We start from the raw sequence: 27,815 nt of genomic DNA, 5'->3' as shown, positions 1-27,815 counted from the left end.
GGAATGGTGCTGGTTATGATGAATAATGGTAGGCAAACCGATACTTTTTTCCTTGAGGAGCACAAATCATGCTTGTCTCCCAAGTGAGCTGATGGTTTGGCAGGGTGAAAGGATGAATAAAAATTGCCTTCCAAGTGCATGCAAGTTGACAGCCTGAAAGGTGATTTTCTTGACTCATATACTTTAGGTTCCTGGGTTTTACATATGGCAAGTCTCCAGAACAAATATTGCTTTTGGAAAACCTAATCAAGTTCTGCCATAAGACTTAAGTTACTGAGTGTCAGGCCTCAAATGATATGCTTGATTTAGACTTCTCTGGAGTTCAAAAATTGTAAATTTTTATCAGCAGTGGTTTCATGGAAAAATGCAAAGCGAAAGTTGAAACTTTTATAAGAATAAATTTAGGCACTAGGGCTTTCAGAGTGGGTGAGTTCCACATAGAAATATAATCTGTTCAGTGTTTTTTTCAAAGCTTGCTTTCATTTCCTTGGGAATGCTTTGAAGGGATGCTGTCACCCCACGTCATATTGTCATGTTTTTACACTACAAACCCTTGTGTAGTATCATGTGCTGATACTGAAATTTGTTTTATTTGTTGGGTCACAGTTTGAGATCCCTTTAATGAAAAGGAAATATCAAAAGGAATTCAACAAAAGGGGAGAGAAAATGTAAATTGGGTCATTTTACTTCTCCCTCATACTCTTACGCTGGCTAGAAGAGACAATTTAATGCAAAAATTTGTGTGTAGTTTCAACTTGTGGTCTGTGGGCTGTGTATTAGGGAAAAAAATTGAGCTACTAGTTCACCAAACTGTTCCCCGGAAAAATATCGAAATATGTTTTTGCTTTGTAGGTGGATTTTTTAAAACAGCGTATGCAAAAACTGCAGCATGTGGCCACCACATAGCCCAAGACAAGAGAAATTTGTTTTCATTCAGAATGAATATGAGCAAACTTTGATTGGGAAAAGGAGAGAAAGATATGATGCAGGCATTGGATTGGGCTGTTTAAAAATGGGCAATCAGAGCAATTAGATTGGAATTGGGGAGCTTCAGAGCCCACTGGCAGTAGTAGATCCCGAGGCAGCAGTGAATAAATGGCCTTGTTGGGAAGGAACATTTGGCTTCAGCTGTGGCCAGACTTCCAGGACTTACAGACAGCAGCTCACTCAGGGAGGTACCTTTGCTCTTGCTTTGGTAGTTCTTGGGTGTCTCTTTGGAGCTGAGCTCGGTTGAACGCTTGGTTATGCAATGAGTAAGTGCCTTGGTGGTGCTGGATGGTGGATGTTTACTGAAAACAGCCGTCTGAAATGGTGTGGCACTGATATAGTCCTGGTGGAAATTCTTGAACTGCAGTTCTTAGTGTTTTCAGTGCAGTACTCTGACCAGCCTCACTGCCTGGCTCATTTTGGAAGGGGCAGCACAGCCCTCCCCTCCCTGCCTTCCCCACCACGTTTTCTTTTCTAAGGTACAATTATTGAGAGACTGAAATGGCTAAGGGAAGGAAGTCCTATCAGCATTTCTCTAAAGAATACACCCGCAAAACAAAGCTTTGTTACGCTGTTTCTAAAACTATTTGGGTGGAGAGATGAGAAAGCATTCTCCTGGATAAAATTGCAGCTCCTCTGGTAATAAGGTCTTATATCATCAAGTAAGTAGTGATCTAATAAAACAGTTTCCTCCCTCTCATCCCAGAGCCTGCTGAAGAATATGTTACTATTTTAATTCTTAAGTATGAGTGCTTTCATTGCCTATCTGCTGTTGTTAGAAAGAGTCATATTATACTGTAATTACTTGGTGGCATAGAACACAGAAAATTTGTTAAACGTTATGCCTGCAAAGGTCCAATGCTGTCTTCTGTCTGTGTAACAGTGTGACTCTGCTGTATTATTGTTACAGGAGAGAAAAGGCACAAAAGGGAAGGCAGCTGTGGCCTGTGTACCTTTGCTGCCTATGTACTTTTTCTGGCGGTCTGGAGTTGCTGTAGATGAGTAACACTTGGCCAGAAGAATTAAAGTCAGGAAATGGATATTTGATGATCATTTCTTTGGGATTTATATAGATAAATGCAAAATACTCTCATCTATGCTAGTCATAAGAATTCTGTAAAACAAGGATGAGTTTGACTAAGCTGTGTCCCTTTTTTGAATGTGAGAAGATTGTGATACTATTGCAAACACTCATATTGTAGTTATTTGAGATTGGAGTCTTGGAGTTAACCAAATCAGAAACAGGAAGCCTGGCAATTTTTTACTGAAGTACCGCTATGCAAAATCAATGTTACCAGTCTATCTCTTTGCAAGACAGTTGCTTTGGGTATAGGCTCTGTATTGTAAGTGTCACATGGGAATTTTCATAAAATTACTGCAGGTTTGAATATTGTGTACTCCTTTGTCTTGTTTGCAGGACTTCTCACTAATGGCCAATCTAAAGGATTAGGACCAGGATCAGAACAGCTGGAGAATGAGAAGGACGATGCGTCGCAAGTGTCCTCAACGAGCAACGATGTTAGTTCTTCAGATTTTGAAGAAGGGCCCTCAAGGAAAAGGTCAGTAGTGAATTATGGTTAAAGTAGAGCCTTTCTTCTTCGTCCCTTTTGTCTTAGACTGCTTTTTATGTTATCAGTAGGGTATGGTTGCACCTACTTGCCCTACCATAAAAGGACTTTCCAGCATGGATTCCTTCTATGAACAGCAAAGATACAGCAAACTTTGCTTTATTCATTGGTGTGGATGGTTCTTGTTGCTGTTTTGGAAAGCATGGAAAAGCAGTTGTTATTTTACAATTGATGAATTCTAATTTAAATGCCTTAAGACTCTCCTCTTCTGGCTTTTGCCTCAGGCCACGTCTATATGTACGTGTGTGCAATTTCAAGGAAAGTATCACTGAAGTAGTTACTGTTACTGTTGTTATTTTTAGTTTTCGGTGAATGAAACCATGTAAAGTTAAAAATATAGAAAAGAACAAAACAGATGCTTCTGAGAAGAGGAACTACATAGTAATGTGGTGTGGTGGCTACCATTTGCAAAGGACTGCTTTGAGATACTGCTGAAGCAGGCTGCCTTCTCTTTCCTAGAAGTCACTGAGTGTGCAAAATGTGGGTTAAAATCATAGACCTCAAGCCAATCAATTACAGAAAATATGCTGAGAATGCAGGCAGCTGGGAGTTGTCCTCTCTGTGAAGTAAGAATGAAAACAGCTTGTCTAAAAAATGCCTCTTAAAAGAGAGAATCAGAAATGCTTTCTCAACCTTTTTTCCTCTGTCCTCAAAGTTTTTTCCTCTGCACTCCTCACACTGTAGTTCCAAGCCAAAATGAACTGTATAGTTATAATAATAGTAACAGAAGTTAGTTTTCAAACAAAAGAAGTATCCCTGTTTTCTGTATGACCTTAGAATTCCACTGAGAAGCCTTATGGGGTGAGGAGACTGGTGCTTTCCTGGACACCCTCCTCTTCCAGTGTTTCCCATCCCTGGTTCCCACAATCTTTCCTGTGTCCCCAAGCCACAAACTCAGACTCAAACTAATGTGCCCACTTAGCTCATTGACAAATCTGAGTAAAATTTGTTATCTTCCATATTAGTAGAAATTTTGCAAGGCTTATTGCATCCTGCTGCTGGTCAGAGCAAAGATATTTGTATTCTGATTTTGTGCTTTGTGAGATACAAGAAAGGATTGAAAATAATTTCTGCTGAGCTGTTTAAGTGACATCTACTGTTGGTGTAATGCTGGGAGACCATGGTCATTATTTCATGGTCAACCTGTTGCTTGCACATTGTCTTAAAGAATTTCTGCTTCCTTCTACACTTAGTTTGTCCCCTTATTCCTCAGCTGTGCTGTCATAATGGCTTGCTGGGTCACACCATGAGTAGCTTCAAGAAGGTGGTTAGGATTAAAAATAATAGCCAGAAGAAGATGAATTAAGGGTTTTTGCCAGGTTTCAACATTTTCTTAATCTGCACGAGACTTTTATCTCTTGTTCAGAGTATGATTGTAGGAGCAGCTGCGGGTGCAACCAGGGGCACTTCCTCATCCTCTCTTGGGGCTGGCAAGGGGCAGGAGGGCTTGTCCCTTACACTGTACCTGCTCCTGGTGCCCTGCACAGTCCAGCTTCAGAAATTAATAGGATTTCTGTATCACCAGTCTCCAGAAACTGCACTTGAGTGCTACACTTGAGTACTTCCAAATATTTGGAAGAATGTTTGGTAGGTTTGGGCTGAGGGAATTCACACCCTTGAGAGGCAGCTAGGTGGTTCAGGCAAAATAATAGGGAACTCAGTGCCTTTGGTACTCTTCAGATTAAACCCAACAAAAAAATCCAGCCCAAACACAGACCCAAGATGAAAACTTTTTCTGAATTTCATTTCGTTGAAGGCAAGGCATCATTTCACTACTTCTTCAAGCATCATGAGCTGTAGCAATAGTACTACAGTTGTTTTTCTGTTACTGTGAAGGAGACTGTTCCTGTTTTGTTTCCATTTACACCCAACAGAGACTTTTACCTGTTTTTGCTTCCTCCTTGCAGACAAACCTTTTCTGGGTTCCTTCTCTTAAGCTGTAGTGGAGCATGTTGAGTGTTTTTATATCATCTTCTTGTTTCCTTTTAAGCTTTTTGTTTTCTTTAGCTGAATATACAATGTTTCTTCAATTCAGGTTATCTTGCAGTTCCAGAAAGAGTTGTGTTAGGAATACTGGGCAAACAAATGACATGCAGGAAGATAATGAGAAGGCAAATGTGACTGAAATGGAAAGTGTGGGTTGACTGCCTCAGCTAACCAAATTTCGAGAAGTTATGTCCTCCAGAGTTTCTCAAAATCAAACTTTTCAGTTGTCTGTTCAGCTGGGTGTATAACTAATGACACTCTTGTAATAAAATACACCTTTAAAGACTGTAGCTTTAGCAGTGTATATGGTGAAAGTGTGCAGATGTAATATAATACTGCAAATTTTCTTCAGAAACTCATTTAGATACTAGGTTTAATAGAGCATGATTTTTTGAATGCAGTGGCCTGACATTGTTAAGCTTCAAATGGTTCCAACTAAAGGAAACTTCTTACACAACCAGGTTTGCAATCTGATGGGAAAAACTCCCTTCTTTTCACTTGTATCATTTTATATTGCAGTAGTGTGCTGGACTGCTAAAAGTCTCCAGCCTGCCTTTTGTGGTGCTGCAGATTTCAGCTGCTGCTGGTGGTGGTGCTAAAGAGGAGTACATGTACAGCTTTGCCCCTTCACAGCCTCAAGATAACTCCAGAAAATGTTAGCCCTTCTTAGAGAGCAAATGGTGTTTGGGGAGGATTGGTAGTGGCAAGCTCAGTACTTCAGAATACTTTGATTTGTTTGAGTTTACTCTCGAAAGGATGGAAAACATCTGAGCTGTGTGTACTACTAGTGGCCACTTCTGAGGTGCAGCAGCAGGGTAATCCTAAGTAGTAAATATTACTTTCAGCCAGTAAAGTTGGAAAGTGCCAGCGTTATTCTAACATGTGGCAAAAGCCAAGCATTCAAATGTTGCACTGAATCTGTTGTGCAATGGGTTGCTGTCTAGTTGCCATGTAAATGAGAGGAGTTGCTGGTTTGTTCAATGCTTTGGGGAGAAATGAACAAAACTGTTGGTATATGGACTTGATAAACTGCCAGATCGGGTGGTCTTCACCATGTAAAGATGGCACATTTTTCAAAACCTATGAACAAAAGGGTATTGCTGAAGGAGAAGTGTAGCTTCCATGTAGCTGCACGTTTTTGTTGTCGATCTCCAGTTTCCAGCTATGATTCTCCATTGAGAAAATCAATAGGTAGCTGGCCAAAGGTGTTTGGTCTCTGTGCTGGGTGGTTGTGCATTTTAATGGGCAACTCTAAAGACTGCAACCACTGGCAATTAATAACAGTGTACAGAGACAGCTGTAGGTTTTTCTAGCAACCAATTTCCCACCTTACCCAGGAAGAGACATGCAGATCAGACTTCACGTGACAGTATTTTGGTCTTTGGTCATAACAGGCTATTGATTGCTTCCTATTACTAATCAGGCAGCTACTCATTTATATGGCCCCCTTCCCAGAAATTCACACAGGGAATTGCCAGATGAACAAATGCATTTGTCTTTTATTTTGAAGTTGTGTTAATGGAGGGCTGTGTGAGGTGAGAAGAGGTTGACTGATTTTGATAACTGGTAAACTTCAAAGTGGGGATTTTTTAAATTTAATATTAGAATATTCTCTGCAAAAAAGGCAAAGGCAAAAAAAAAAATACTGGCTTAGTGTAGGAAAAAATTAGGGGTAGAGAAATTTCTTCTCTTGTAGTAGCAACAGTGTAGATGGACATTGCCCACTGGGCCAAGGGTGTGCAGAGCTCCTGGGAGAAGACAACTTTGTCCAGTTCTTTTGTAGGGAAGGCTGTTGGCTGCAGGAGAAAGGAACAACCCACTGGGGAGCAGTAGCATTTTAAGTTGTCACAGCTAGATTGGCCAGAAATTGCTTATTAGGAACCTTCTGAGGCCTTTAATTAATACAGCAGCTTTCTGCTAACAGTCTCAAGCATGTGACAGTCAGAAGTGTGATTGTGCACTATAGCAAGGCCAACCCATGGGATGTGCTCCTGCTCTTTGCCTTGTGCTGGCTCCCTGCTGCCCCCTCCTTTTTCCTGTATGTCTTTTTTAAATTTTTATTTTTAGATGCCAGTTTAACTCCCTGAACTGTCTCATTGTGGAGCAACAGGAGGGTTAAGGTTTGTCAAATGAAAAGGTGGGGGTGTGTGTGGAAGGAGGGGGAGACCAGCATGCTGACCTCCCTTGGCTGGTGGCTGCACAGCTGCTAGGCTGGCAGAGCTGTTTTGCACCCTCAGCATAAAAAAAGGCCAGTCAAGGGTAGGCAAGCTTTTGCATATTAGGCAAGCTGCTAATTTAAGTGGTTTCTTTTAGTGATATATCCTTTTCAATTTGATTTGCAAAGGATTTTCCTGTAGTAAAGCTGTAAAAGGTTGAGGGGACATAGGGATAGGGTTTTTTCCCTATTTTTTTTTTTTCTTTTTCTTTTTGTCATATTGTTTTTATAGCTAATAATGAGCAGTCTCTTTAGCACTAGACTTCTCACCTTTCATGCAAGATGTAAAACAAGGTCAATCCTGTTCCCACATTTGTAAGTTTGTGAGGGATTTCTTCTTGGTGTATTGTAAATTATTTGGAAGAGTATTATGACTCGGGTACGAAAGCAGGGGACTGCTTGTAATATCAAAGTGCTTTTCCAGGACCTTTTTAGTGAATAGTCTTTCCACTAATTGGAACACTATATAATGTATTTGTGTTCAGCTGTTGCCTGCTGCAACACAGTGTAAGCCCACTTATCAACCAGGTGCTTCTGTTATTTTTTTCTCCTTTCAGCAGGCAGTGCAAATCCGCACTAGTTGTTTGTGTATGAAGAACTACATTAATCCACAATAAAACCAAAATGGCAATGAGATTTATGTATAATAATTTTTTTAACACCCCACCCCTGCCCCCCTCCTGGGAATGCTGATATGATTGGAATATATTTTTAGTGCTGCACATTTATATTTAAATAACAAGCCTTATAAACAAAGCAATAATAGTCCGTTGGAGTGGATTTGCAGAGGAGTAGTAAAAAGACAGATTACCTGCTTTATAATGCAAGTCAAGAAGATCATTGTATGTAGTTTGAAAAGGAAGAAATCGCGTGATTAATGTTCTTTCAGTATTTTCATGAGGAACAAACAGAAGTTGTGACATGAATTCTTCTATCCGACATGCAAAAATATAACAAGGTACAATAATCTAGGAACACTTGAACTTTGTGGGTAGGCAGCTATGTAAACAACTTGTTTGACTAGTGATTTAATAATTATGAAGATATGATTTATAGCAAGGTGAGAAGTGTTACACCATGTCCAATTCCAGCTTGCTTGTTCTCACCTGGCACCTTCTTTTCAGAAGTCAGAGTTGCAGGGAAAAGTCTTCATGACCTTGAGTTTGGACTCATTCTCTGAGGATTCCCAACCAGATGGGATAGGTGCAGTTGTTTCTGTTACTCTGTCTATGGCAAACACTCCTTCAGCTGCCTGACAACCCATCCCTAACTGTGATTCACCTAATTCATGTCTCAACCCTCTGTGTGACAGGTCACATGTTGATTGCTTCAAGACCAGGGAGAAATGGCTCTAAACTGACATAGGGAATAATTGAAAAAGACACTTTTTTAAAGCAAATTTGTTTGCCTGTGTGAAAGAATTTTTTTTAATGCAAATACATCATTGTTGGTATAAGAGTTTAGCCTGATATTTGGGCGAACATAACTCTTTGCTACATCTGGTGTGGTACCATGTGCTGTGCAAAGATAATGATAATAAAAAAGAGAGCTCTAGTCCAATATTTTAAAGTGGAAGTGTTTCCTAATATGCTGACTTTTAAGAATATTGGGGGTGGGTTGTGTTTTTTTGTGGTTGGTTTGGTTTGGTTTTTGGATTTGTTGGTTTGGTTGTTTTTTTTTTTTTTATAAGTGTTTGAAGATTGTGTTCATGCTGTATGTTGGTTTGGCATACACTGAACTATAGAAAATCGTGTTCTGTATTTATTCCTGTGGCTGATATGGACAATATATAAGTGATAGGAATATATTCTCAACACGTTCCTTGCAGATGACAGCATAAATGTGGGCTACTGCTGATTCACCAAAACTGATAGCAGTGTGGGTATTAGTTTTTTTACAGGTCAAACCAAGATTCCAGATAAGAGTGTGGGTCTTGAGACTCCCAGATAGATGACGGAGACTTGGAGTTGTATGAATACTGCTCAGAAATAGGTCAATCCGTGTCACCAGCATCTCAGTTTGGGATTGCAGGAGTTTTCTAGGTCTGAGCTGAATTTGAGAAGTATAAATTTCCATATCATAAATATCTCCTCTAGAATCTTCTCAGGTCTCTAATCACAGGAGTTTTACACATATCACCTGGCCTTATGCTGGTATAATGCCTTTTCCCTTCTTTTCTTCCATTGTTATGTCCAGCACAAAATTTCCTGAGGGAAACTAATTGTTTTTTTCTTTTTAACCTGAACATTTGTATATTTCATTTTTTGGCAGTATGTTTATTGTTAAATAATTTGTACAGTAATGGCCATGTCATCATTATGTTTTGATTTTATGCTTTTTTCCTTTTCTTTTTTCTCTTGGTATTTGTTCTTGGCTCTGATTAAATAAACTAAAGCTTAAGGGACCTTTGACTATGTGGAAAATTATTTGGAAGTTTCTTATTTTTTTCCAGTTATATTACAGTCTATTTTCTCTGGTAGCATCCTTCTTTCAGCTTTCAGACAAGTTGTCCCCTGAGTTTCATAGTTGTAGTTACTATGGAGATATCTGTCCATTCTTTCTCTTTTTCTCCCTTGCTCTCTTCCTTTCCTAGGAGCTCCTGCAGCTGTTATTTATCTTTTCAATAAAGTAGACTTTGTACAGACTTTGTTTCTAATATCTCCTCTATTGCAACATGTCATTTGCCTGTAATGCTTTCACTTTCATGAAATCCTGTAGGTATTTGTTTATAGGGATGAAAAATTTGGGATATGAGTTGAGAGTGAGGAGGTCCCTAGTTAAAAGGGTCACTTCTGGAGCTATTATCTGATTTGATCTTTCTTCACAGCTGAAGAGCTGTTCATTGAAGTCATAATTCTTTAAAATGAATTAACTGGTAACATTTGTGTGCATGTATGCTGAGTGTCAAGGACAGCTTTTAGAATTTATTTATTTTAAATGGCAGCTTTTGGAATTTAATATAAACATATTCTGGTGCAAGTTAAAATTTCTCAGGTGAAGAAATGAGAATTTGAGACAACACATCGTTAGCCTTTTAAGTCAGAGAGACTTTTCTTTGCACCTCATCATAATTTGATAGCTCTTCATATACAGCTTTATATATTCCAGCTTAACAGAAAAATGCGGATGTTTGGGTATTCTGCAACAGATATTTTCTTTTGTATGTGTGCTGTTGTATTTCTAAACCCCTTCACTTGGAGAAGCATTGTTTCACTTGGTGTCTCTGGTTTGATATCACTGCTTTGCTGAACGACTTAGATTTGAAATGTGCACTCCAGCCAAGAGGTTGTACTACAGCTGCCTGTCTGAGCAGACATCCCACCTGGAAAGGCAATGTAGCTGCACTGCTCTTTGGATGGATGTGTTACTTATGGTAGCTGCATCTGGAGAGGTTTTTCCCCACTTTCTTTGGAGGCATTTTGCCCTAGGTGATTATTACAATGTTACACATTTTTCCTTCAACCTGCTGGGCACTGTCACCTGTGGCTTTGCACAATCTGGAGCCTCCTGAGGAGGCACTCTTGTTTTACAGCTGCATGAATAACCTGCCTTGGGCTGTTGGTCAGATAATGCAAATCTCTTTGTCACCCATTAAGTGTGTTGGGTTGAAAGTGCAGCCTGAAAGCCCACAAGTGATACATAATTAGGACACATGTGCTTCCCTTGACCCCATGTCTGCTGGCATGGTTTGTCACCTGGCCAAAGCAAAGGCAGGTGGTTTTCTGCGGGGTCAGTGGAACTGGTATTGGACAGATTCCCTGGGCACCACAGGGAACACAGCAGAGGTGACTTTGGGGAAAAAGATGAACAGGAGCAACATCAGTCCCTCTGGGGAGTGGCTGGGTACCCTGATCAACTCAGCTCCCCAGGATAACATTGCTCTCAGTTTAATTCTAAGCTAGCAATCAATGTCATCTCCTTTGGCCGTTCCTATTCCTCGTGAGGCAAGGGAGAAACTCTGAAACCCTTTACTTTTTGTCTCCTGTCTCCTCTTTTATTATGCTTTAGATTATTCCTGGCCTGCTGACAATTTGTTCTGCAAGTTGTCAAGCAAAATGTGCATTTTAAAATAAATTACTCTAAAATTTTAATCAACTCTTTTTTTAGAAGGGAGTCTCATGTTTTTCTTTTGCATACGTCTAGTTTGCTGTTAAAGTAAGCAGCTGGGACTTTCTTGATTACTTCTATTTTTAGTGACATCTACTTTACACCTGCACATTGAAAATCATGAGGTTTTCTAACAGAGACTGAGAAATCTTTCAGCCTCCCTGATTCTTAGGTCAGAAGCCTGAGATCAAGCTGGCCCTCTAATTGCAGTATCTTGGTGTGCATGGACTCCTTATGTTTGTCTTACACTAGGAAAATTGACCACTATTGATTTCCCTTGGAGGTTAGTTCATCTCACCTGGTTAATTTGTAACAGAACAAGGAGACAAACTATGTGTGGCACAGTTTCTGAGACTCTCACTTTTACATCTCTGCACCTGTGAAATCCCTTCATTACCTGAAAATTCAAGTGTTAAGTAATACCTAGGCAAATGTTACCATGCAGTTAAGGTTTGATTTTTACCCATTTTATTTCATTTCCGTTACGTATAAATCCTGATGTTAAATTCACTTTTGATACATGTGCTATATGCCATCCCAGATTAAGAATATTTAATTGCTTCCAGTTTTCAGATGGACAGCAAAGTAAACTTTAAAGGTGAATAAGATGAGAAATGGAAAAAGAGGGGAAATAGCATTTAAGTAAAGGTCACACTCTTCTTATCAGAAAAAAATCAATTGAAGTAATGCAGGAAAAAAATCCGCGTGAAAAAAAGTTTGGTTTTTCCTTGAAGCTTTTGGTTGCAGGACCCTTCTAAAATGTAAATTCAAACATTTGTTCTTCTTTGGGCAGTGCAACCCAGAGTATCTCTTAAATAGCCTAGGTACCAGGTAGCCTTGTGTTCAGATTCTTGTGTGGCCTTGCGCAGTACTCAATCGCTCTATGTCTCTTCCATCTTTGAGTTTAATTGGCAGGGTTTTGAGCAGCTAAGGATTGGAGTAATAGTTGTTTATTGTTTTCAAGGGCAAAGCATAAGTAAATGATATTATTTATATCTGTTTTGAATATGTGTCTGTTTTGGGCTTCATTTATTGCTCTTCCTTTTTCTGCTATTAAATTAACATAGATATTCATAAATAAACAAAAAATAAATTCTCTCCCTGAAGGAGGGTTTTGAGAGTGGTTTATCAGCACAACTGCATTCAAATCCATTTTTAAATAACAAGAGTTAATTCCTGCATTCACTGAAAGTGCTTATTTATTATTGATTTCAGTGGATTGGATGTTTTCCTAAGATGTCTGCAGGCTGAAGAAAGCTGTAAATTAAGTGCCTGTGGTTTTGACTGCACTTGGAGTAGCCCTTCAAAGAGTCTTGTTTATTTTCCTTTTCAATTATCATACTCTGTGTATGCCTGCTGGAGTTTTTTACCACAGAACGAGCCATCAGAAAGTGATGCCATGTATCCTCTGCAGTGCATTTCCCCAGGCTCTTACCTGGCTTGTGTCATCTTGCTGCCTCTGCTCGAGGGGATCAGTGTGAAGTCTGAGAAATTGTTCATTGACTGGGTGGCTGCCGACCTGGGTTTCATACTTGTTGGGTGCTTGATTATTTCAGTGGCAGAGAAAGCTTCGTTCAAAGCCTTTTGCTCAGAGTCTGCATTGGAGGTCCTGCGGTGCATCATTGGCCCCGAAGCTGTAGCTGTGCAGGGTTACTAATTCAGTGGGACTATAAAGAAAATATGCCATTCATAGTAAAAATGGAATAACCTTTCCTTTACACTTTCTTCCAGTTTTCTGGGGTAATTCACTGAAGCTATCTCAATATGTTATAAAAAAATGATGCCATCGTATCCTATGCTGTCCTGTGTTCCTCTTATTTCAAGTCATAGAAACTTCTCAATATGGAATTTTACTCCAAATTATTTTCATTATTTTCAGCTTCTTAGTTGCATCTTTTTGAGCACTGGTTCCCAACCCCTTACTTTGAAACTGCTCATTCCAGGGAATTTAGCTGCTTTAGCTGGTGGGTGTGTGGGGGTGTGTGTGATTCCATAGTGTTACCTGCTGTCTGCAGTTCAAGGCTTAAGATTGATTGGCTTCTCTTATCAGGTTTTTCCGTGCCATTCAAAGCCCTCTGCCACCCTGGGGATGCAGCTGTATGCTAATTTCCCATTTTGAACAAAATGCTCGTAGGTCACTACTGAAATACTTGGTCTTGATACAGAGGGAGGAAGTTTCTGGGCTGGGATGGGTGAGAAAGGCAAGGTCTGGGTCTGTTGCTGCTTCTTGTTTCTTCTCAGCTCTGGGAGATGAAGTTTTCTTTCCTGAGACAGAGCTCTGATATTAGAAATGCAGCTCTGTCACATCATTATTTCTAATTTTTAACATGAAAAAGGCAAGTTGAAAAGGAATTTGTTACAACTTCTTTTTACTCTGTCTTCTAAAAGGAAGTGTGAATGTAATCTTCACATACCATATCTTCATATAAAGATTTTTAAAGGCCCTTTGGTCTGAAGCAGTGTTTGACATAAGGACAGGCAACAGCATTGCAGTATCTGGGCAGATTTCCAGACCCTGATACTATGTGTTTGTTCTGACCTATCCTTTCCTCTGGGTGTTCTTTTTCCCCAATACTTCTCACTGCCCTGGGGACATGTTCTTTCAGAGCTTGACATTCCCAGCTTAAAAAGAAAACTGACAAAAACTCCTTAAGCTGAGGCTGGAGGACACACAGACATTCAGGAATATTTTTTCCCTTTTCAAATAGAATATCCTGTTGAGTAAGACACCTTTCTTGAGGGGGGAAGGGGGAAGGCAAAGTTATGGAGAGCACTCTAGCAAGATGCTTCGAGGAATTAGATCAAGAAGGCAGGTGTTGAAGATGTAGGGCACTGTTATTCATGATTCCAGATAAATATAGGAAGAAAGTCTTCTCTTGCCTTCCTGGATACCCCATACCCTTCCACCTGAGTTACTAATAAGGGTAGCAGAATCCCTCTTTGCTTTTCTCAGGTTCATTTTCTTAACATAGTGTGAGGAGTATTTTGCTCTTCTGAGGTAACCTTTTCTGATGGTTTGTTGTTTTTCGTATGAAAAGCACAGAACCCTTTAGTCCTTAAAACAGAAATCCATTTTCTGTTTGTGCTCCTCTCTGTACTTCTTTAGTGATCATTAGTCAGTCCAGGATACATGAATTAGTTGTTGACTTGTCTGCTTTGTTTTCTTCCTTGTTTGTTCCTTACTCTGCTGTTTCTTTGGACCATCCTAACCTTTTCTACTGAAGTGTTTTTCTGCTAGATTTTATTCAACAGAATCCACATGGTTTCCCAATATGAGCTTTAATGAAAACAAATGTTTACAGCGTTTCCTGAGCACTAGATGAGCCTCTATCTTTAATTACGAAGGGCTTGGAGATGGAGGAGGAAACCCACTTACTGGCAACAAAGGGCCCTAGGACTGTTTGTGCTTGGCTCATTCATCTCTCTCTGCTTTGCAGACAAGTGAGACTTTCTGAGCATTTGAATACAGTTTATTCTATCAATTAAAAAAGAACAAAACAAACCTGTCTCTTACATTGCTTAAATACCTATTAAGCCCATGAACAGAATACTAATTTCAGTTGTTCTGTATAATGAGCTCTAAATTTCTGAGTCATGTTGGCCATGGTACCTCTTAACAAGGACGTGGAAAACCTGACAAAAAAAAAAGTAATGTCAGTCTCAGTCTCTTAATTATTTTGGTGAGTGTAGAAATGAAAAGCTCCAAAGCATTGTGTCACAGTGGTTATTTTCCAGATTGAATATAACAGGGAGGATTTATGAAGATTTTTCTGCTCTGTTTCTGGGGTGGATGAAACACAGAGCAAGAAGGTCTGGGAACTGGCAATACTCAATGCCAGCAGCACACCTCATCAGCTGACAAGCCCTTGAAAGTTCTTAAGTGGGATGAGATACGAGATTAGATGGAGTCTTGTGTTTCTTTTCTTTTTGCCCTCTCCTCCCTCCATATGAATGCCAGCACATATAAATCATGGTGCTTAGCTGGTGCAGAAAGCGGGTGTCGCAGTGCAGAGCAGTGCTCTACTGGCTCGATGGGAAGGCAGAAGTGATATCTGAGGTGCAGGTGTGAGAGTCCTTTACCTCTGGATGGGTGTTCCTTTGAATTCCTGTGGATTTTAATTTGTCAGTGCAGTGATGCTGGGCACTACCTGCATTTCAAAACATAGATGTTACTTGAATGTCATTTATTCTTCCTTTTAATACACCTATAAGCGACTTGGTTCAGCTGCACAGTCCCCGTAGAAGAGGCTGCTGAGTGCACAGTGACAGCTTGTATGCTCCCCGTGCATCACAGAAAGTGCTCTGCTCATTCCTCTGGAAAATGTTGTTATATAATGCAGCATGGTGCTTTGCCATGCCTGCTGGGGGATCACCCCTCTGTTAGGAGGGTTGTATTGTCAAGTTGGGTGTTATAAGGATAGAATTCAGCATTACTTAATGATATGTGAAATGTAACTTAATGCATTTATCACTGCTTTAAATTTTCTGGCCTCACACAATGAACATCCCCACAGTGTGAGCTTCATTTTCTCCTTAGACTGTATTATTTGTATTATTGGCAAATGTGCTCATTTATACCAGGGAGAGAAAAATAAAGGCAGGGAACCTTGAGAAATGCCAGCTAATAAAAAATAAGACAGTTGTGTTTTCTAATAAACAATGAACACAGTAAAACTGGTGATGCTACAGGCATCTTGTGTTATTGATGAAAACAAACTGCTTACTGACATCTGCAGCAACCAGCCCTTAGTGGTGGCATCCCAGAGCCCCCCAGTGCCATGTGTTAGGCAGAATTGCTGGAATTCACAGTGTGGGACTTCCAGGTTTTGAAGGGGTTTGATTTGTTTGGTTTTCCCCTTCAGGCTTTATTTTTTCTTGCAGGTTTATATTTCTTATACAATAGGAAATATAAATAAGATAAATATAGTTACTAATATAAATAAGAATAAGGGAATAGCTTCTCTTTTCTTGGAGACGGTGTGAAAAGCTGTAGGTATTTCTTTTGGACAGCTGATTGCTTTAGCCTTCTGAAGTCCCCACTGTAAACAGCTACAATCCATCAGTACTGCTCGTTTCTCATGCTGTAGACTCTTCACTGCTCCTCCTGAAGAATTCCTCCACTCTGCTGCATCCCACCACCTGAAACAGAAACCACACATTTCTGCAGGTTGTGAACGTCCTCTGCTTCATGAGCAAATTCACTTAAGTACCACAGCTTCTGCATCAAGTTGCTCTTAGCAAGAGGAAACTTGGGTTCAGCATATGTAGCTGCTGTAATCCTCCTGTATCATGAAGCTTATTAATTAAATTTTCCTGTTTATACTGCTACTTATACAGTATTTGTAGATAGATAGGGTTGGGTTTTTTTCTCCCCAGGAGCTGTTTCTGAGATTCTGTAAATTGAGGTGCCATAGTTTTTATTCATATTTCTTGTCTAGAAGCATGTAAGTTGATGGAGGGGAGAGTACCACCTTGTTCTCAAATGATTCTTCTAAATAATGATAAACCCTAACTTTTGACTTACCTCACTTCTCATGGCATCTCTCTGGATGGGGGAGGTTGATGTTCTGGGTCAGCTGTAGGTGTTCCAAAGGCAGTGCCTTGAGCATGATTTTCCTCCATTGAGTGGAATGAAGAACATTAAAACCTTGCCAAGAAATACTTTTCAATAATTCCCTCTTACCTGCTGAGAGAGGGGTGTAGAGGAAGAGCTGCCCTGTCTTGTTGCTTGTTCACTATAAGCCAAAGAACCTCATGGCCACCGTAGGAGGGGATTGACACCACAGATCATCTCTTCTGAATTTTGCATGTAGGAGATGATAAAGCTCACTGTCTTTCTTCCTCCCCCCCACCTCCCTTTTCTGGTGTTCCCCCCTAAAACCTTCTTTCTTCAGGGAAATGATTGTATGTAATAATTGGCTGCTAAATCCTTCTAAAGGAACTGCTCAGTAAAAGTGAGTGGTCATTACTTTGACACTCCAGTGCTGAGGAAATGTGTGAGCTACAACAGCTGCTTTGCTTAGCATCTGCACTTCGAGGATTTTGGTTTCTTTTGGATTTAGAAAACCTTCCTTAAAGGGCTAAAGCCTGAAACGGTCTGAAACTCTGAGTTCCTTCAGAACTGTTTTGTAGGTATTATGGCATGTAGCTCACCAATTGTGGTAGCATGGGTTCCTAAATCTGAAGGAATGTTTAGTTTTGATTTTTGATTGCTTTTAAAGCTTTTCTTTCCCCTCGGGGAAGGGGAAAGGTATGTAAAATGCAGTTAATTATGACAGTTTATTATCTCATTAAATTATGAAATACCTTCTCTGCTAAGCTTATTATAGTAATCTAAAAATCAGCTATTCATATTTCTGATGTTTTTCTCCAATCATGGATTTTCACTGCAGATAGCATGCATATGTATATGTGCATGTGTATGTGTGCATGTATATGCATGTATAAGCATTCAATAAGTAAAACTTACCTATGTAATTTAATTTTATTTAGCTTAAAGCGGTGTTAACCATATCAGTCATGTCAGGCTGTCTAAGGTCACTCAATGGCTATGAAGAGAGATACTGTTAGTGACCCAGTTATTTCTAGTGTAGCTTCTGATCTTGCAGATTTATGTAACAATGATGCATGGAAGTGCTGGAACACTTTTGAAGCTGCCTGGTTGTGTGAAGTCCCTTGTGGGTAGGGAGAGAGCCCTGGTGAATGCACAAAAATACAGATTTTAGCATGTTCAGCAAAATTCTTACTTAGATTTTGAGCCCTGTATGAGACCAGTGTTATCTCTGTTTGATGTGGCTTTAATTCTGCCCATATAGATTCAAAACATGAAGTTGGGAGTCATTACCTTTTCCAAAGTATGGAATTGGAACATTTGGAGATGGAATTGTAGCTTAAATTTTTTCTAAAGGCAAAAATCTCCCCCTGTCTGCAGTCGGAAACCACCACAGAAAATAGCAGGTTGTGGGGTGGGTGGACTGGAATCTGGTATAGCTTTAAAAGGGATTTTAGATTTCCTGATCCAAAATCATTCAAGTCTTAGTGATGGTGCTTTACTGAGATTTTTAGATGGCTTATGTTAAGATAAATTAAGATGCAGCTTTTAAATTAATGAAGTTAAACTGGCACAAGAGGCTGTATGGACAGGCTGTCTTTTTGATTTATCTGTCAACAAGGCACTGGTTTAACCTACTCTTAACCCATAAAAGTCCATGTGGATTTGAACTGATTTAACAAAAATTAAATTGGGGCAGTCTTGTGTTGCCAGCAAGGCCTCAGGAGAAGCATCTCTAGTTCTGCCTTTTGGCATTGTCTTCCCTTGGTAATGGTGTGATAAAAGATGCATTTATTTTATTTGTTGACTTTGCTGACTTAATTCTCACCTTCGAGCTATTAAGATTTCCTTAGTGCTAAGGGCAGTCACTCACACAGCCCGTTGTGGTTGCATTTGTTTGTTATTTTGAACAGTATCCCCGAGCTACTGAACCCATATTTAATATAATTTTAAACCAAGAAAATACTCGAGGGGTTTGTGAAATCCTCCACGTATTTGTTTACCTGTGGCTCAGTGGTTGGCTGGGTATGAAAAGGATTGTGTGTTTTGTCAGATTTCTGCAGTTTTCAAATCAGGCATGTTGTGGCTGCATTGCCATTCTCTCCTTAGTCATCTGGTCCTCACAGGATTTTTATTTTATTTTTGGTTGACTTCCACTTTTCCTGAACAGCTCTTTGCATTCCCTCACAATGTTTTACTTTCTCTGCTGCTGCTGGCCTTATTGCCTTTTTTTCTCTCGCTGCCCAAGTGTTCTTTCCAATTTCATTTCTTTCATTCTTGGTGGAGTTTTGCATGGCACCTTTCAGGTGCCCAGCCTTTGAGAGCTATGTGAACTGGTGTTGAGTTCATCAAGTGTTCGCTGGCGATCCCAGCTGAAGTAATTGCCAATTTCTTGCTGCTTCGCTGTGGGAGCACTCTTGCCACAACCTTTTGTATTGCCATGTGGCAAATTGACCTCAGGCCCTCATCTGATTCAAGCAGGCATGAGTGTGCAGATACTGTTTTTCATAGGATTTTATTCCTTCTGCCTACCCTCTTTTAGTCAATGTCTAATTTCAGCCTGGAAAAGGGATAGAAAAGTGGTTTGCCTGAGGACTGTCAGTGAATCAGTGACCAGATATTGGCTTAATGCAGTCAAGGAGGAGAGAAGGTGCTGGGAAGCATCCTAGGATTTGGGGATTTTTCAGACAGATTTACTGTTGTTGCTCCAGTGATTTATCATGGTCAGTGACCACACCTCAGGGACACTTCCAGAGAAGCACAGTGCCAGCCAGTAGACTTTGCCCATGGGGCACCTAGAAAGTGCTCACTACACCTTTATGCAGTATCACTCTCAGTGTAGGCAGCATCTGGAATGCCACCCTCTCCTTTCTATTTTAAATGTTTGTAAGCTGGGGCTTTGCTTGTGATGATACAGGGAAAACCAGTGGGTGATCTGCTCATGGAGAAAGAAGTGCTGGAAATCAGACTCCTTCATTACTTCAAAAAACGTTTAAAAAAATCCCAAGGCTATCGAGTAAAAAAGCCCACCCAAATTTGTCTTCCTTGCTTGTCTTGGTGGCAGCTAGGCTCCTTGTTGCAAAAGGGTCGACAGTGAAAGGAGCCACACTGGCAGTGCTGCCAGGCACGTTTTCAGTTCAGTAATTAGTGTGTTTCTCAGTCAGTTTAGGGTGGTGAGCTGCTAGTGGAAAAGCCAGTCCTGTTCTTCCCTCTGGTGCATTCGTGCCACCTCTTTTGTGCCAGCACCAGCACTTCTGTGCTTTTGAAACCCGACTTGAAGAAGTAAAAAACCCAACCTGTAGATTAATTTTCAGCTAGACTGACTTCCTCAGGGTCTCAGGAGCTCTAGTGCTGGCATAAGCAGGAACGTGTGGCTCGAGGTGAGGGGAAGAACTTTTACCACACCTTTTTTCTGAAGCAGCCTGAGATCGGCTGAACCCACTCATTCCGGACGGAGGATGCAGGTGAGGCAATGCAGCAGTTGTTGCTCCAAAAAGGTGTGGTCCACTCCCTTTGTCCTCCCCCAGCTTGGACTGTGCCCTTCCATTACTTCCTGCTCAGAGTGCACAATGGGATGCAGAACCAGAAGGAACATGACTTTCTCTTTCCACTGTCAGCAAGCCCTTAGTTTATCTGAGTTGTACTATCAAATATCAGGTGTCCTGCTGCTCACTTACCACTGTGTATCCTAAAAGTAAAATTAAGGAGTGTGTTAGGGAAGAGGCACTGATAAATCTCACTCTCCTGTGAACAAAGTCTTCTCAGAGGGACTGTATTTTTTTCACTTCCTGGACAGATGCATGGTGTGTAGGCACAATTAGTGTGTGTCTGTGAGGGTTTTTTACTGTGATTACCTGGTACTGAAATGAGCTCGATATGCACCATATCTTTTTACTGGGGTCTCCAGGGACAGGGCAATGTGACACATGTGACAAGAAACAAGAGAGTATTGAATACTTACTACTGCAGGTAAAGAAAAGAGAGTCTGCAGGGAAGGCTATAGATTGTGGTGGCACAGGAATTGTTACCATAGTTTCCATTCATATCATTAGTTCCCAACTACTTTTTCTGGCATTCAGGAGGAAGAGAAAGACAGCATGCTCTGGCAGTCCAGCCAGCCCCCCCTCACAGGATTTAGCATCTATGTAAAGAAGAGATTTGAGGTGAATGGCCCCTTTCCTTTTCAGGCCAGTTTGACTGGTAGCAGGATGTGGCATGGCTTGAAAGAAGGCATGAACAGAGTTGCTGGGACAATTGACTGCGTCTGCCTGATTGACTTGCAAGAATGGGCTGTTTGACTCCTGGGGAGGAAGCCTGGAGAGGGTCATGGTTTGCTTCCAAGAGAAACTCAATGCAAAAAAATTACAATTATGAAGGAAAAGAGACCAAAAAGTAGAGACAGCACCTGCTAAAGTTTGTATTTTATCCTCAGAGTTATATAAGAATAGCATAGGTTTAACATAATGGAATTCAGTATTATATAAGAATAGCATAGGATTAACAGAATGGAATATACTGATTTTTATTTTATTTTCTTCCCTTGATAGCTCACTTGCGTGTTTCCGTTTAGTAATCCTTCTTGGCAAGACAGTGAATGTGACTGATGGGTGTTCTATGCAAAAGTGATCACTTTGCTGCTTATCAGAATAAAGTCTGTGCAGCAGATATAGGATGTCTTGTGTCTTTTTTTTTTTTTTTTCTCGCTGTGTGTCTAAACGTTGTAGTTTTTACAAGAGAAATGTTGAGTTCCTGGTAATAACCAGATGGTAAAGGAGCCTTTTAAAGGCTATCCCTGTGGGAAGTGCAGATACATGGTTTCAGGTATGGTTAAATTGCAAGCTACAACCTCTGCAAGAGGTTAAAATGCCCACAGTCTACTGACTTTTATCTATCTGCCAGTAGATGGTAAATTTTATTCAGATGTTAGGGATTAATGCATGGCTTAATTGAACAGGAAGTTTCTCAGCCATTCAGATGATGGCTAGAATGATCCGTACTCTGTTATTTCTGACATTTTTGCCAGAAGTAATCTGTGGCTTTCTGGCTAGTGCAAGCTGCTTTTAGGGCAAAGGTGAATGATTACTAGAGTTGAGGTATGCGTGTTTTTCTGAGATTGGAAAACAGGAATGAAATGGTCTGTAAAAAAAATTTTTTTTTTTTTTACAGCACAGTTGCAGAGAAAAGGCTGCTCAAAGTGAAAAGAGAATTTTCCTTCGGTCACATGGCTTTGATCTTGCATCCTCTTGAGTCTTAGCAGCTGGTCAGATTACTAGGGAGGGAGCTGCTGCTATGTTTGGTATTATTTGGTGTATCGTAGGGAACAAAGAGCAACTCTGAGTTGATCAGAGACCAGGGGTTTTAGGTAGTGCCCAGGCGTCGCATGAGTAAGGAAGTGGGAAGCACTGTCATCTGAACCGTGCTGGTTTTGTTTAATGCCTCCTGCTTGGGAACTGGGAAGTGAACAGGTTTTGCAGATGTCCCTCAGATGTCTGAGAACACTGAAAATAATACTAGAAGAATATTGAAGCAGCACAGTGTGTTGTGCTGGAAGTAGCTTTGACCTCTCTGTAATTAAATAGGGGGCAATGCTCAAGTTTTCTCAAAATGGGCAGGTTTTAACATTCTATAGGCTGTCTTCCATGGGATGGAAAATCTTTTTGTAGGGATCAAAAATGCTTTTGAAAAGAATCCAAGCCTGCCTTAGATAGCAAAGTTAACGAAGTTGTCTACAGTTCCATGCAGACAGCAGCATGGTATTGCAGACAAGTGAAGTGGGAGACCATTTTGTGCCCCTAGGCTTTCCCACACTGGCTTTACCTGAATATCAGAAGACTTGTGAAGGTTGCTTCATTCTTCCACCTTTAGGGAGTGCTGGCAGCAGGACCTTGACAGGTTCCTTGCCAGTAGGTGGAGATCGTGCAAGTGAACTGGAAATTGCATCCTACTTCCAGTGAGGAAGGTGTCTATTAGCATGGAGTTCAATCCTGTTTACTTCCAGCACAAGGGACAGGGTTTAATGTGAAAAAATAACTTTGTTCTTGTGGTTTTCTTCTTGAAGACAAGTTTGTAGACATAGTACACACTCAGACATCTGGTAGTGATTATTAAAAGCCAAGCAAATGTAAATCAGTTCCTTAATTCTTTTTTCTTTTTTTTTTTTCCTGCGGTGGTTTTGCATTTTAACTTTCTTGCATGTGGTGATGCTTTTCTCTGTGCAGCAGCACAGCATAAAATAGCAGACCTGGCCTAGAGCTATTCCTTGGTGATGTTCTTCTTGCTTTCTGGTATGGCATGGTGGTTCTTGCTCAAGCTGAAAAGTAGGAATTTTGGGTCATACTGCTAGAATATAGGGGCAGCCCTAATTTCTGGATGCAGGAACCAGAAATCCTAGTCTCCATGTGCCAAGTGCTTTTGTAGGTAACTGTAATCAACTGTGCTTGGTAGGCAACTTGCAGAGCACTCTGGTGAAGAGAACCAAGTAGCAGCCTGATATGAGGAATGCTGCAGAAGAGAAATGCCTCCAGAACATGGGTGCAGGAGCAGGAGTAGGCTATGCACAGGTGGGAGCATGGGGAGGAGTCAGAAGTTGTATGTTTTATGGTACTGGTGAAGGTACTGCTGAAGTCAGTGTCAGCTGGTGCTTGGTACTGCCTCACACCAGTGCAGTGACTCCCACCATAGCTTAGCCCCAAGGAGTCAAGTGTCATAAGCTAGGGTGCAATCTCTGCAGCATGCATAGCCCAAAGAACAGCAGGGAAGGAGATGTATCCAGGACACAGCTCCGTCCAAAATGGACTTCTGGAATACATTCCTCTTTCTTGTTCCTTCTGAATGAGGCTGGTTTTGCATTACTCTCCATCTCTTTAACTTCCGTGGGCATATCGGAGCTGGCGTAGCTGAATGCTGTTGGCTGTGGTGTTGAGGGTGTCAGCAATAACCAGGACTTTGGGAGGAGCATTTGTAGGACTCACAGTCTGCACCATTGTTGTTAGATTCATTTCCATGTAGACTGATGAATCTGAAGGCCTATCCTGGGTGGCTTTATGCAATGTGCAATATGATACAGTGTAGACACAGCTGGAGCACAACTTGGAGCAGTCAAAGGTTGAAGTACCAGTGCTTATGTTCTTAGACTAGAAATGAACCTACCCCAGAATGGGAATTTATAAGAACTGTTGCAGGACAAAGGAAGGGTGGCACCACCTGTCTCCAGTATTCAGAAGGATCTCTTCTGCCATCTATTGCCATGTACAGCTCACCACATGTCTGTATGGAGAGGAAACATTTCTGTCCAATCCCAGGTGTTATAGCCCTGGAGAAAGTCGATTTAAAAGAGTCATTGTCTTTATGATTGTCCAGATCCCATTGACTTCTAGAGGCATAAGGCTTTGGTCCTAGATTTACAGACGAGTCTGTGGGACAATTCCTATAGTGTGGTCTGATGACAAAGGCTATAAGAAAACTGCGTCTTGGGAGCTTCATTAAGCTGCCATATCCTCATTTGGTCACACTCTCACTGCTGCTTCTCTCTGGATAGCAGCTAATAACCCCTCCTGTACTTGCCGCAGCCACTGGCACGTGGCATGGGTGGAAAATTTTGAGTATCTGATGGTCATTAATGGATTTAAATCTAAATCAGCCTTTCTCCAGCTGCTGAAGTCTGAGCTGGAAGCATGCCATTGTAGAAATATTTGAAGGTGGATGTTTGGTTTTGTAATTGTGTCATGCTGGAGTCGCACCTTGGTAACTCAGAGTTTTGGTTTAGGTACGATGAGAGGTTGTGACCCTGCCTACAGCACTGCAGTGACGCAAATTGTGTGTGATAAGCACGGACTGTTCTTGCATTGAGTCCAGTTAAAATCTGTTGCAGCAGTAAGGGGAGAGGAGACCCATTCCCGTGGAGAAGGGCTGCAACTTTTACTAATTATGCTTTTGGTTTTTATCGTTTCTTGTTCCTCTTTGCTTCCCTGTATCCTGAAGTCCATGAAGGGCACTCAGGTTCACACTGGGAAATCCTACTGCTACATAAGAGTAGTGTCAAAATTCCCTGACCACTGTGGATGTTTCAGGGCAAAAAACCCAGGACATTTAGTACCCAGCATGATTTAACCCTCTCAAGGCTATGTAGACCATTGAAACACCTGCCCTTAGTGAATCCACAGGTGAAACCTGAATGCAGTGTTAATTTTTTACAACTTCTTTTATAAACTGTCTGGTACTGGCCTCAGTCTGGCAGGCAAGCTCTCCATACCTGTGTCATTGTGACTGCTTATATAGGCAATGTAGAGTATGTACATGGCTCCTTTATGGTGACTGGAGTTGTCCAGATCTTCCTAATGCAGTTAGAGATGGGCAATGCTAACAGTGTCCAGCTGCTTTTAAGGACTCCCACTTTGCCCAATGCTGTCTTGTGCGTGGTTTCAACAGCCAGCTGTTTCCCTTAGTAGGTATGAGTGTCTCTGCTAAACCGCATGATATGAGGTGGGTTTGGAGACTGCAAGTACCTTCTTGTAATCAGCGAGCATTGCCAGGAAAAACAGGCGGTTCCAGAATTAATGATAATTGGAGCAGTTTTTAGCAAAAAAAGTTTGTGTCTAGCTGTACTTTGAACTAGTTGTGAAGCATATGGGTTAGCTCAATTATTGTTCATTAAATGCCATTCCCGAACACCTTTCTATTGTTAACAGGGGAGGACATTCTTAGAAACCATTTCCCATTTAAAAAAAAAAAACATACAAAAAAATCTCAAAGGAAAATGTGCATCCATTCATTGTGGCTAAAGTTACAGAGCAAGAAGTGTTTTTTACAGAAATGTGCCTTATTAGGCTCAACAATCAAGGACTGAACGGGCTTAGTATTGTGCTTTCATTGGATCACTTGAAAATTTAGGTCTGGTTTAAAATTGTGTTATTAATTTAGGCTCAATTTTGATTTACTGGGCCACAGAAAGTAAAAAATATTGTGTGAATAAAGGTCTCAGCTTCTGAAAATCGTTGCATTCAAGCTTTCTGGAATGTTCAATTTACTGAAAAGTAGCCCAGATTCTTTTAATCATATGACAGGATTAAGAATTACACTCTTACCTGGTAGTACAGGTCTAGGTCGTGTCTTGGATTACATTATCTTGCAAATTACTTTGAAGGAGCCAGTATCTGAGAGTGACCCTATCCTTTGTGCCAGTTACCTGCACTTGATCTCTGCATGGATGGGAGCAACCAGGTCTCTTAACTTCTAGTCCCTTCCTGGTACAAACAGGTGTGGGGGACACAGATGCTGATGGAACCTCCGTTTCCACCACTGCAGACCTGCTGGCAGTAGCGACAGAGCTGTGCATTATCAAATGGGCAGCAGATACCACTGTTATGGGCAGTATATAGAAAATACTATCCCAGTAGCTTCGGGGCATGTGGGAGAGGAAATGCAGTTCAAAGGACTACTTTGGATGCCTGCTTTCTTGCTCTTGGTGTGGTGCTGTTGCTTGACCTGACAGCGTAGCCTGGGACACAGTGGTGGCAGAGGTGTGCGAGTACAGCCAGAAACGCTGCTAGTGCCATCAGAGCCAAGGTATGCACTCAGGTATGCTCCAGGGACAGCCAACAAGATTTTGAGTTCTGAGAGGAATTTTTTCCCCACCCTATTTTTTCGATTATCCAAATACTAACCCTCACAGTTTGGGGGAAAAAGAATATGTTTCATGTAAGTTTTGCCATTATTGATGTAGACAGCTTGTTGAAGTTTGGGGCCCTGTTTACATGAACTGGTGGTCTTCTAGAAGGTCACTGTTGGGAGTGAATGTCATGGACCTGCTCTGAGGATTGAAAGGGTAAAATGTACCTTAGCCATGCTTCCTGCTGGCACATGTGATGTTGATAAAGATTCCTTCTTTTCCCATGAAGAATGATACCTCCAGGAAAAAGTTTTGCAAGCTCATCGTGGGCTTGCCTAGAAGTACCTGCAACATGGTCAACTTTGAGGTGGAAATACACACTTGATAATCATCTGATTTGCAGCAGACACTTGGCTATTAAAGCCTAAATTACTTTTTTAGTTTATTTTTAAATTAGGGCAGAACATTTCTGCAGCCTGTCACTTTCAGGTAAGTTTACCTTACTGAACAAAGCTGCACACAAAAGTGAGCTTTTCTGTACAGATGTGCTGTGCTGCCAGACTGAGTGCCACGTTGTATGGTGTGGTTATACAATTTACATACTTGGTTTATCACCTCCATTGGGACCAAAAGATGGTGGACTTCAGACCTCATTGTGATCGGGGTACAAAGCCAAGCAAACCTCAGAGATAAGTATTTCACCATGCCAGTAAAGTGTCATAGCAAGGAAGTAAATACCGCAGGTACTCAGCAGAGGGGAAGCTATAATGATGAAGCTATAATGATGGAGTGGTCAGAACAAAATCTGTGAGGTAGAGGTCTCAGCCATGCCAGAGCCTTCCCTTAATTGTGAAGTGAAAAGCACATTGCAATGAGAAGGAAAATAGGAATTAGTCACAAAACTGTACTGCTCAAGCAGCTCCAGCTGTGGTTCTGTAGTGTTTGGAAACCTCCTTGTCCTGCAGTTACCAAGAAAAAAAGGCAAAAGCCAAAGTGGAGTTCAAGAAGTGAAAGGCAAAGAGACCAAACAGAAAGGACATATGGTAGCATGTACTAAGCAGGAAGTTTGATGGAAACCTGCAGATTGCTGGAGATTAGAGAGTCCACAGAAAACTGTTTTGCAAATCTCTTCTCAACTGAGATGCTTAGGCATGAAAATAGCCTCTCAAACCCAGAATTCTCTATAAATAGATTAGTATACATGAAAATATTACTAATCTGATTGTGCATATTTGTTTTTGTGTGTGTTTTATAGTACTTGTGCTTTGTTTTCGCTTAGGAGTTATGGAGTAATAAACTGAAAAGAGTCAGATTTTTGTATTGATGCACAACAAAATCTCACATTGATATTTTAATACTTGATTTGTGGCTAGCACAACATGCAGTGTTATCTAGAATATTAATGTTTACTAAATTTAACACCAACTGCTACTGCTACCCTGAAATGTGCTTTGCAAAGAAAAGACTGCCTTTGTATATTCAGTCTTTTTTCCTAAATGTGAACTATTTGCAAGCTAAAGGAATGGTGCTAGGATATGCTATTTTAAAAGACATTCTGAAGTACTTTTAGTTAACACAAACTAGTGTTTTAATTACAGAGAATGCAATTTGCTTAAAATATTCAACTGAAAAGAAATTCTACTCTAAACAAGCTTCAAAAAGTTACATTTTGTGTCAGGAGATAAATATTTAGTAGCCTGGTCTGACCTTTTGCAATCAGGATATTTTTGTTGT

The 27,815-nt window shown here is 40.7% G+C and overlaps 1 protein-coding gene across 1 annotated transcript in view; it reads left to right on the top strand.

Moving 5' to 3' along the window:
- JARID2 (jumonji and AT-rich interaction domain containing 2) overlaps positions 1 to 27,815 on the top strand; it is a 209,601-nt gene that overhangs the window by 118,078 nt on the left and 63,708 nt on the right. The window contains exon 3 of the mRNA XM_086900497.1: positions 2,405 to 2,546. Within this exon, the coding sequence (XP_086756623.1) occupies positions 2,405 to 2,546 (142 nt within the window). The remainder of the gene's footprint in view (positions 1 to 2,404; positions 2,547 to 27,815) is intronic.

The sequence above is a fragment of the Cyanistes caeruleus genome, chromosome 1, assembly GCF_971803275.1.
Source record: "Cyanistes caeruleus chromosome 1, bCyaCae1.hap1.1, whole genome shotgun sequence".
Taxonomy (NCBI): Eukaryota; Metazoa; Chordata; class Aves; order Passeriformes; family Paridae; genus Cyanistes; species Cyanistes caeruleus.
The sequence above is the reverse complement of the archived record's forward strand: the minus strand, read 5'-3'. Positions and strand labels throughout refer to the sequence as shown.